The 11,108-nt window shown below is 39.5% G+C and overlaps 1 protein-coding gene across 7 annotated transcripts in view; it reads right to left on the bottom strand.

Annotated features, from left to right (window-relative positions):
- Positions 1-834: 834 nt before the first annotated feature.
- mctp1b (multiple C2 domains, transmembrane 1b) overlaps positions 835-11,108 on the bottom strand; it is a 33,456-nt gene continuing 23,182 nt past the window's right edge. For all 7 annotated transcript variants that reach the window (XM_028025301.1, XM_028025302.1, XM_028025304.1 and 4 more), the window contains 13 exons: positions 10,887-11,073; positions 10,378-10,471; positions 10,161-10,263; positions 9,584-9,686; positions 8,885-8,986; positions 8,716-8,790; positions 7,816-7,935; positions 7,578-7,688; positions 7,435-7,488; positions 6,376-6,485; positions 4,858-4,967; positions 3,959-4,056; positions 835-3,857 (listed from right to left, as the gene is read on the bottom strand). In XM_028025301.1, coding sequence (XP_027881102.1) covers positions 3,786-3,857; positions 3,959-4,056; positions 4,858-4,967; positions 6,376-6,485; positions 7,435-7,488; positions 7,578-7,688; positions 7,816-7,935; positions 8,716-8,790; positions 8,885-8,986; positions 9,584-9,686; positions 10,161-10,263; positions 10,378-10,471; positions 10,887-11,073 — 1,339 coding nt within the window. In that variant the 3' untranslated portion in view covers positions 835-3,785. The remainder of the gene's footprint in view (positions 3,858-3,958; positions 4,057-4,857; positions 4,968-6,375; positions 6,486-7,434; positions 7,489-7,577; positions 7,689-7,815; positions 7,936-8,715; positions 8,791-8,884; positions 8,987-9,583; positions 9,687-10,160; positions 10,264-10,377; positions 10,472-10,886; positions 11,074-11,108) is intronic.

Below are 11,108 nucleotides of genomic sequence, written 5' to 3'. Positions count from 1 at the left end.
CCAGCCGTCTGCCATCATCCTGCTGAAATAACCCAGTAAAGTTGGGATCACGTCTCCCTGTTGCTTAATTATGAGCGGCGGCAGCAGCAGCAGCAATGCCTCACAACATCCACTGATCTGGTGACAGTTTTAATCTGGGCAATATTACCTTCTGTTCAGGACGAAACAACAAGCTTATCATCTGTGGCCTGGAAAACTTTTCTGCTGCTTATTTTTATGTCCATCGTCTCCTGTGGCGGCAATGAGCAACAGAAAGTTGCTGTTGACCCCCGTGACCTGATGACGGTGAAGTTGGTGTTTGATTCACAGCGTCCGCTATCTGGTGCTAAAGATTCATTTCAATGAAGTTTGTTTTAAATAGTCCAAACTGCATTTGACAGCTAGCTAGCTAGCTATGTGTGTGGAATTGACTTCTTTGACCTAGTTAAAAAAAAGTCAGTTCCACTTACTGCACAAATCTTTGTTTGTACAGTAAAGACTCTCAGGAAACACCACTGATATTACCTGGAGGATTTTTTGTCATATTTAATATGAGGAACATGAAGTGTGGTTTAGTTCTTTCTAGATCTTTTACAATTAATATTCATTTAGACTTCCTGCGATGCATATTTAGCAGTGGTAAGTCAGTCAGCTCTACTTTCAGTTGTGTTTGGTGGAGGTTTTTATATCAACAACTTCCCTTTTCACCGCAGAACCGACTGAATCTGGAATCCTCTAGAACAGTCTGACCTCAGTGACTTCCCAACATCAAATTCCATCCTAAAAATCCTGCATCTTGTTCACAAAGCTCTGCCTCATTTATTTGCTTATGTAAGACACAGAAAGCCACACACGTCTGTGAAGAAATATATTTTCTCAAAGAAGTCAAAAACAGATCAATAACGACAGAAGTGCAGTCTCGTCAGGGGAGTTAACACTACGTCGAATCAATAATCATCTTTTACGCACGTTTAGTGTTCATAAATGCACTTGTATAGTTTAGGATCAATCATGCAAAACACTTACAGACAGCAGCTTCCACATACATGCAGGTCTTTGCATCCCAACGTTAAAAAGACAAAGACGGAGATGCTGAGAGGAAGACAGCGATAAAACAGGATCAACAAAGTGAAACAAAGAGCAGCGGGGAAAAAAATCTTAAAAAAGGAACACAAACCGGGTCAAATAAGGTCTTTATGCTTCTTGTTCTTTGGTTATCAGACATCAGTGCTCATTGTTCATATGAACACTGACATCTGCTGAAAGAGCTTCCATCTAAAGTTGCTGACAAAACCAGAGAAACTGATTCCTAGCAGTTGTAAACACTAAGAGGAGGTCAGCTCCAAATGTCTGACCGCTGCAAGATATTGGCTGCATTCCCACCCAAAGCATTAAACAGATACTGAGATATGAATATGCACGATTCAGATATGTCTGGTCGCATTAACAGAATGGACTTATGAAAAGTTACAAAAGCTACACAAGGCTGGAAATATATCCACGCTTATGAGAAAAGCACCAAATTATTGTCCTCAGAATTTAGATCAACATTTTGGTTCAAAACTGATTCAGTTTGTGTTTGTTTGGTTTACAACAGACAGAAAATATGGAATACTTTTGGAGGATGTTCAGTTAGTTTACTTTTTGTCTTGATTTTTTCTTTTTTGTTTTTTTGCTAATTAATGGAAAAGAATTTTTTTAAAAATTCTATTTTTACCAGCTGAGTATAACACACCTAAATAAAAACATATCCAGGTGTGTGGCACATTTGCCATCTCACTTCCACATCAAGACAAAAATGATGGAGACATCCAATAATTTGCATTTGAGAGAAACAAGATAAGAAAAAAAAAGTCTAATTGGACAAAAGTTGCAGACCTTAAAGAACGGTCATTAAATACTTTAAAAGCTATGATAAAATTGCATTGATAGTTAACTGTTTTTTATTTCCTTTAATCTGGGAACAGGTGTAAGGAAGACGACATTTCATTTGTGTTTACAACATTTTAACTTCTATAAAGTTAGAAATATTTAGAAGTTGAATAAATTTCGTGCTATGTCTAAATTTTATAATTTTTTTTGCTGTAGATTAAAACAGACTGAAAAAACAATCCCATCTATTGTGTTTGTGCAGCAAAGACAGGAACTGTAGATGTTATTTTTGCTCCTTAAACCACCCAGACTTACATTTGTGACTGAAGAGTTTCAAAAATAAAATCTGAGACGAGTTGAGCAGTTGAAGCCGTCGTATTTTAACTCTTCACTCAGAACTGCAGAGGAAATCATCTGCCAAACCCCCCCTGAAATGTTTTCTTCTTACATAGACCTCTCTGTACATTTACTGAGTTGTTACACTTGGACTGATGGCTGATCAGGTGAATCGGTTCTCAAATTTCTTGAGATCTAAAAAGTAAAATGTTTGTGCTGCTGTGAAAGAAAGAAATCCTCATAGCAGTGGAAGACCAACGGCTAATCATTTCAGCTCATTTAAAACAACTCAAACAGTTTTTACATCAGTGGGAGACAAAACTATACAGTATGAGCAAATATAAAGGGTTCAGACTTCACTGTTACGTCTGCTGCAGTTTCATATCTTGTTCCAAACAACTTCAGGAAAGAAAAGCACAGGAAATCTCCGCAAAATTAAACTGTTTGCTGACTGACTTAGCTCCTGCATTTAGATGAATATTTTTGGGAAAGATGTTTTGGGTTTTTTGTTGTTGTTTTTTCCCAACACGGGAAACCTTCACCCGGCCCGGACACGCAGAGGACCAGCAGACTGCAGGCTGTCAATCTATCAATCTGCCAAGAAGTCATTTTATTTACTTATTAAGTAGATAAAGTTACTTACAAAGTAATTTTGTCTAGCTTCTGGTGCAAATATTTCAATACACTTGAAATAAGACAGAACTAACTTACTGGTAACTTTTCAGTCAGATATAAGAGCTTGTTTTACACAAGTAGCACCTTAAAATTGATTTACAAAGTACTAGTTCCACCAGCAAATTATTCCACCTATAAGAAAACATTTTTCCCATGTCACAAATGAAATAATCTGACAAAGGAACAAGTACATTTTCTATAAATAGTAAGGAATTATTAACCTAAAATAAGCTTCTGTATCTTACTTGGAAGTTAGTTTTATCTTATTTCAAATGTTACTTGGTAAAATTTTGTTCTAAAGCTGTTTTAAACTGGCATTCATCAGATAATAAAAAAGCTACAAACTGGAAGTAAAACACTAACTGCTTATAACCGCTCATGAGAACCCCCACAGGAATATAAAAACTCATTTGAGTGGAGAAATCTTTAGGCTGCAGCGACTTTGGCTGTTGCCATGTACTTGAAGCTGAATTCACACGAAAACATTTGTTCCCCCGACTGACGGAAATAAAAAGAAAACCAATGGGTGGAATAACAGCGGACCTTGTGGCGCTGGTCTCTGAGGTTGAGGACATCCTGGGTCGGAACAGAAACAGCATGCAGCTCTGTTTTCAGACACGGCGACGGCACATTCAGGTCAGAGTGACTCTGCTCCGGTTGCATGCGACAGCAGCACTGCATGCAGACGACACATTCCTTTATTTCATCACTTTAACAAGGAGGGTTGGGTTGGGTGGAGAGAAATAAATTAGCTAAAAAAAACAACAACCACTTCTTCTTTCAAATATTTAGAAAACAATTCAGTTTGGTAGCAACAAAATAAATCAGTAAATGCATCTTCGTCAGAATCAAATGTACAAGAGGACACGGTTAACAAACCAAATATGAAATTACAATAAATGTACAAAGTTTACAGCTTCCAGCTAGCTGGGGTACGCCCGCCTGCGCTTGTTGGGGCTTTGTCCCGGATCGGCTCTCAGCTCTCTGTACTGCATCTGTCAAGAGAGAGAGAGAAAGAAAGAGAGATAGAGAGAGACATGAATTCTGACATGTTCATCATGAGCCTTGCTGCTGCCAACATGGCCGCCGTACCCACCATTTGAACATCAGACGGAACTCTGGACAGGAAGTCCAGAAGCTCGTTGTTTTCGATCATGTATGGATCACGAAGCTTCTTAGTGAACTTGTTCACACCTGTAGAATTCAAATTCAAAATGACTTTATTCATCCCAAAGGGAAATGAAATGTTGTAACTCATTTAAACTCTAAATCTTAGTGAGTTATTGTAGATAACTGTGGCAGCTGTGGGCAGGAGGGAGAAGACATGTAGGCCTGTCACAATAACAAATTTTGCTGGATGATAAATTGTCCCAGAAGTTGTTTTAAACGATAATATTGTTGTTTTCATTTTAATTTATTGATTATTGTGACAGGTCTACAGATATAACCTATATAACCTGGTAGAAAGGATTTACAGAACGTCATTTTAAAATGATAATTATTTTAATAAGAATGAATCTCCTTTATAGTTTTGTCATCTTTTAGAGAAATGTCTCTCAATCTCTATCAGAATGAGAGAAGCTTCTTAAATCTGCCAGGGTTATGAATAATTTGGGTGGAAACCAGATGTTTACAACACAACCATTTTTTAACTGTCTGACTTTAAATCACACTTTTCTTCTTCTCCAGAGTCAGTTAGGATGACTAAAATAAAGACAGAGATTCTTTAGACATTAACTTTCTGAATAAAGTCAGAATTTTACCTTCTTTTGTCTTTTGATTTTTTTGTATTTAGTAAAATGGCCTTTCAACTTTATGATTTCAGTCAAACAATTTGAGCTCCTCACACCAGCTTGTTGGAATTTTGTCCTTTTCCTCCTGATAGAACAACAACTGTGGGACTGAGATCAGGCCGTTCCGAATGAGGCTTTGCTTTGTAGCCCATTTGGAGTGAATGAAAGTTCACCATAAAGCAGCGAGTGGATCGGGACTCACCCCAGGCGAGTACGAGGTATCGCAGCGGTATGAGGTAGAGCAGCAGTGTGGCCAGGCACAGGGCAGCAATCGCCAACCAGCTGAGGAAAGGCACTGTCCAGTTAAAGGTGCTGCAGGAGACACAGAGAAGGAATGAATATGTGACCTGCTATGTGAGAATTACTGCTGAAAGGTTTGAGTCTCCAGAAATACAGTCACTAATAAAAACAGCTGCGTAGGCATAATATCCCGAAGTCTTGCTATGACGATATCAGGTGTGATGTTGGCCTGTTTTCATTTCTTCTCTTGCTAATCTGAGCTTCCAACTCGGTGACCTTTAGTCAGTCGGTGACTAAAGGTCACTCGGTGACTCGGTGACAACTCGGTGACCTTTAGTATTTTTGCCGATGTCATTTGTGTCTAATGTAAGACTCTTGCTGTTGTGTGACTCTGTCATACTGGCTAAGTATTGAATTAGTGTGAAAAACACAACTTCAGAAGTCGTATTGACCAATAGGGGAGATCGATATGGACCTAAAACTTTATCACCATATTTTGTGGTACTATTGTGACAATGATAAACATTACAATAAGAACCATTTATTACTATATTTTTAGGTAACTGTATGGTTATGAGTGCATGGCACAAACACTAATACTGCTCTTAAAAACATTCTGGTTATAATATGTTTTTTTTAGGACACCAGTCTCTTCAGGAAGTGAGATTTGGATTATTAAGCTGCTCACAGTAGCTAGCTTTCATCATATTTTCACATTTATTGACACTCAATGAACAAACAGTGGAGAAAATAGTACAACTAACAATCCCAACAACACAGACGGTTTTTGTTATTGCTTTCCAATTAGTCCTTTACAACATGAATACTGCATAGTATAGATATTGCATAGATATTGCGATGATGATATAGCGGCTCATGTTCGGTGGAAACCCAGCCTGGAAATGTTGCAAGTTGCAAGAAACTGGCATGTTTAGAGGGAGAGAGACGTGGATTTTGACTGAAGTGAAGTGAAGAGATACAGGCAGTCACTGGAGTGACTGACAGGGGGCAAAGGTCAGCAGAAAGAGAGCAATACGAAGCCACCATCCAGATCACAAAACTCCTTCTGGGAAAGCAATAAAAATGTATTATTTTCATTGCTTTCAACTTCAAAAGGAGATATTTTGATGCTTCGTTCTGTGTGGATTTCACATTAAAGATGATTGCTGACACAGTCTCCAAAGCAAACTCCAGACTTCCATGTCAAGATCCACTTAATGAGACTTGAATGGTTCAGAAATACACATCACATGATATATTGTGACCTGTCCCAACCTGGGCTAAAAGTTAGCATAACATATGGGAAAAACTAATATTTATAAAAAATGACAACATTAAGAGACATGCGTAGTGAAGTGATGTTATCAGTTGTCCATTACCTAACAACAAAACCTGAAGCCTGTCTTTATAAGTTCTTGGTTTGTTTCTGCTGTTTGGTTGTGAAGGGCGACACAAGCATGGCAACCTGCAGAGAACCTACTTCTTTAACCTCTCTCCAAACGAAGCGACTTCATCCAGAGCGCTCTGTACGCTGATGAACACGTCCTGGATGGCGTACAGTTTATCCATGAAGCCTTTGTGCTCAGAGTCCTGACAGGAGAGAGGAAAAGGTTCCAGAAGTTTTCAATATTTGACACTGTATGTATAAAGTCTAGATAAGTATGCACAGTTGGAATCTGTTCATTTCATTTAGGGGCGCCCAAACAAATGGGCCAAAAATAATGTTTTTGGCCCACAACTTACTATGCAACAAATAATGACATAGTCGGATCTTTTGTTGGGAAGGGATTAGCAAATTTTTATACTTTCAAAACTTTAAAATCGTTTTGCAGAAATCAAAATAAGACAATTTGCAAATTTTCCAAGTATCAATTTGAAAACAAAAAAACCCCCCAAAAAACAAAAAAAACAACAGAACAAATGTAGACATTTTTAACCAGTAAAATCTAAACATAGGAAACTCTTTCTTTGAAAATGCTTTTTCTATTTAGCCAAATTTAATACATGAAGTAAAAGCACATTTGGGTCCAGGTAAGTCAGATTTTTTGAATAAAAGTGGATAGAATGCAAAAAGACAAATAATATGTTGTAAATGTCTTCTGTTGTGAGGAGATTTTACTTTGTCTGTACTTCCATCTTTTTAAAAAAATAAAACAACTAATGAAAAATTGAGAAATAAAGAAATAATGTTTCCACCGACATCAAACACCTTTGTATCATTCTTGAACGGAAATCAGGGGCCAGACAGAGTCAGTCCAGGGTCCACAAATGGCCCCTGGGGGACATATTGGACACCGCTGCTATAGATACAGTATATGGGTGCCTTTCGTTAAAGGGGGCATCATTGTGTATTCCTGGCACATATGATTCATAATTAAACACAATTCAGTAGCCATGTCACCTTCAGTTGCTACCAACCAGTGACCCCAGCTTACATCAGAAGATATTTCAGGACAACTTTATTTGGCTACATGGTCACTATCTAGGTAAGCTACATCTATCGAGAGCAGAGGAATGACTTCCTCAATGACAGCAGCACCCTTTCTTCCTTGTCCTCTTCATCATCCTCCCATTCAAACATGGCCTCCATGGACTGCAGAACAGAGAGAGAGAGCTTCAGCAGATGATTGGTCTGTAAAACACACGCACACACCTGAACACAAAACGAGTCTCAGTGCTCACCGTCTCCGCCGTCTCTCTGCCTGAGGAGAAGAAGTAGTTCCAGACCAGCAGCAGAACCAGGCCAAGTGGCAGCATGTAGAGCTCAAAGTTCCAGACCACCACCACGAACAGCTGGGAACAGAGCAGACACGGTGGGGAAACAGCAACCTGTGTAGGCGTGTGTGTGTGTGTGGGTGTGTGTGTGTGTGTGTGTGTGTGTGTGTGTGTGTGTGTGTGTGAGTGTGTGTGTTCTCCGTACAATGAAAGCAGTGATGCTCCTCTGTGACGACTCCCACTCAAAGCAGCTGTTAATGTAGGTACCATAGCTGAAGAGGACCATGATGCACCGCTTGACCCGGTTAAAGTTCTGCTGCAGCAGCTGGAAGGCAAAAGGTTTTACCTGCTGCGAATGTTATAACATAATAATACAGTTTGGCTAAAATACACAATGAAGACGTTTGGTGATTAGCACAAACTCTATAAAGTCAAAACATTTGATCTCTTATTAACATCATGGATTTGTTAGATGCTTTCAAATAAAATGTCATCGGTTTCAACTAAGCTGCCCCCTACTGGCGGAGGAGAGGTACTGTCGTGTTTTAGACCAGAGGAAGCTTTTAAAAACAGAGAAATATCTGTTTTCAAAAATATGTATATTGAAAAATTCTAGCTGGGGCATGGGTTCTCTTTTGGCAATTGTGGTGTTTCCATTAAATAAGAAATGCAATTAAAAATCACATGTAAATAAGTTTGTTCACATGATAATTCATTAAAAAAACACACCGGGGCGCCATCTTCCTCCAGCTACTTCCTGTGGTCTTCTTCTTCATGGTTTGCACCAGTGGCAACGTTCGGTTGCTCATCACTCATGTGATGCAATGGAAAAGTGTTTCCATTTAAGTTTGGCAAAATAAACCAATTTCAATACAGCCACAAAAAAAACAAACAATAAAAGCCACTTCATCCTAGCACCAAAACCATTTATTGAAAAATGAGAGTTTTCCTTAAGCTAATTTATTTTCGAAATGTCAAAATGCGCAAACATATGGTGTATGGAAACGCAGTTATGAATCAAGGATCAGGACTGGACCTGAACCCAACAACAGTTGTGCTTTAATTTTGATCATAATCATAAATGTAATTGCGTAACAACACACACCTGCTTGGAAACTTTTGGTTCTTCCTCCACGTATTTCTGCTCTGCAGGAACCACGGTTTTTAAAGCAGCCTTTATCTGAAGAAAAGCACATCAAGGAAAAACTTTGACGCTTTGGACGGAACAAACTGCAGGATTCGTGTGAACACAGAAGCCGGAGCGTCACAATCACCGTGTTGTAGATGACTTCCATCTCCAGGTAGATGACTCCTTTGGTCGGGCCGGTGAGCTCCTTGTTTTTTAGCAGGTATGCTCTCTGCACGCCGTTCCGGATCTACAACACACACACACTGAGTTATGAAGCTAAACCACACACCCTGACTTGGCTTACAGACCACAAAACCATTCTGCGAATTTCCAACAAGCACTGCAGACTAAAGCTCTCTTGGTTATCATGCTGTGTTTAGTCAAAGTGATCCAACAAATCTTCAGAATAATGTTTGCATATAAATTAAACCTAAAATTTAAAACTGCTGGACATTAAATGTAATTACTTTGGATATCAGCAGGGACAACGTTTAGTTTGTTTCCATTTTTAAAAAACTCATGTCTCATACATTCTAACGGAGCTATTAACTAAATTGTAATAAACGTCTAAATTCCAACTTTATAGTTAGAAAAACATCTGACTTTTAGACCAGCACATATGAACTTTGGCCTTGATGGATTATCTCCATTGTTATGGCCTCAGAGATTTTCTAAAACGTGTTAGTGAAAAAAACAACATCATTAAAAACACGGAAGCCATTAGTTCAACTTCCCTTCATGATCATCCGTTGCCTTGTATTTGATCAGCCGCATGTAACCGTGTGGCTTTAACGAGTCAAAATGAAGAACATTCCCAGGAGTCTGAACAACCTCTAATACTCACATTCAAAAGAGGAATGGCCACTTTTCCCAGGAAGTCTGCACTCCTGTCTCTGTCTTCGTCAAACACCGACACCTCCAGGACCGAGTGAACATCTTTCACATTGCTGTGCAGAGAGGAGAGGTGAGGCCAGACTGAGCCAGAGTCAGCGTAACAAACGTTTTTGGGAAACTGAGGAGGTTATTCCAAATTTTGCTATTTTTGTCAACTTTTTCTAACAAAATACTTTGAAATGTGCATGAAAAAAAAAACAGTGTATGATTTATGCCTTTACTTTACTTTAAATTCCTGATTTATATTATGTGTGTTTTATCTCAATAACAGATAGTCTAACTAGCTGTCCATCCTCTAAGCTAAACCAGCTACATTTTCTGCTTCTATATTCTGAAATTCAAACTTTAACTTGTGCTTTTTGGTTTCCCCAGCCTGGAACAACACATGTGGGTGTTCCAGCATCAACAAGCTCATAACTCAGGATGACTCAGGGGGGATTTTACAGCCTCTCAGTCCACTGGAGAAAACGTTAACGGCCCCATAATGAAGAATTAGGAGGAAGATGCTGCAGCAAAACGTGACTCACAAGGTAAAGACTTTGTTCCACTCAGGGTTGAGATTCTTGTATATGGTATGTGTCTGCAGTCTGTCGTTATTCAGCTCCAGCACGCAGAAAGGGTCACTTTTACCTGAAAAAAAAGAGAGAAAGAGAGAGAGAGCAGTCAGATTAGAGAGTGTGTTTGGTGGCAGGTGGTTTCTGAGGAGAAGCAGAAGAAGAAGAAGAAGCCAGGAGGCGCTGGTACCTGTTACGTCAGCGACCATCAGCCCCTCGGCTCTCAGCACCTTCACCTGGACGATGCCCACGTCCCTCAGGTTGGACAACGACTTCCTCACACCCTGCGGCAAAGAAATGTGTGTGCTGCAATCTTTTGGATGGTAATTTTTCAGAGGCATCATAATCCATTTTATTTATGGTTTCGGTTGAAAGTGTTTTTTTATTTCCCTTTTCACTGTTATTTTTGGTTGTTGTGCTTTATGTTGTATATTTAAAATATCTTCCAGTTCCAGTGTTAAGTGATCTTTACTAAATAATTTTCTAGAGCGAGAGAGAACTTGCATTGCTATGCCACTATCAATTTACTCCGTCTCAAAAAACAATATCATCGTTTATCACGATAGTCACCAGGATTATCGTGATAAACTGGACAACAATTTATGGTCCAGTAAATGTGTTATCATGACAGGCCTGGCTAATGGAAGTATTGTTTTAAAGTTAGTGGATGTGAGATGTGAACGTCAGAAGGCCACTGACGTATCGTTTGAGGATCTCTCTGCGTTCTTCTGGGTCCTCCAGCGGCGTGAGGGACAGGTCGGCGATGGAGACCGCCGCCGACGCCGTCAGCGTGACCAGCAGCACCAGGACGCCCCGGGACTCCTCCAGCGGCAGCTCCAGGTGATGGGTCTTCTCTTTACTCAGAGTGGATAGGTCCAACTGGCAGCTGGAACAGGAGCAGAAAGGCTGGGTAACTCTTCA

The sequence above is a fragment of the Xiphophorus couchianus genome, chromosome 8 (genome assembly GCF_001444195.1).
Source record: "Xiphophorus couchianus chromosome 8, X_couchianus-1.0, whole genome shotgun sequence".
Classification (NCBI taxonomy): domain Eukaryota; kingdom Metazoa; phylum Chordata; class Actinopteri; order Cyprinodontiformes; family Poeciliidae; genus Xiphophorus; species Xiphophorus couchianus.
The sequence above is the reverse complement of the archived record's forward strand: the minus strand, read 5'-3'. Positions and strand labels throughout refer to the sequence as shown.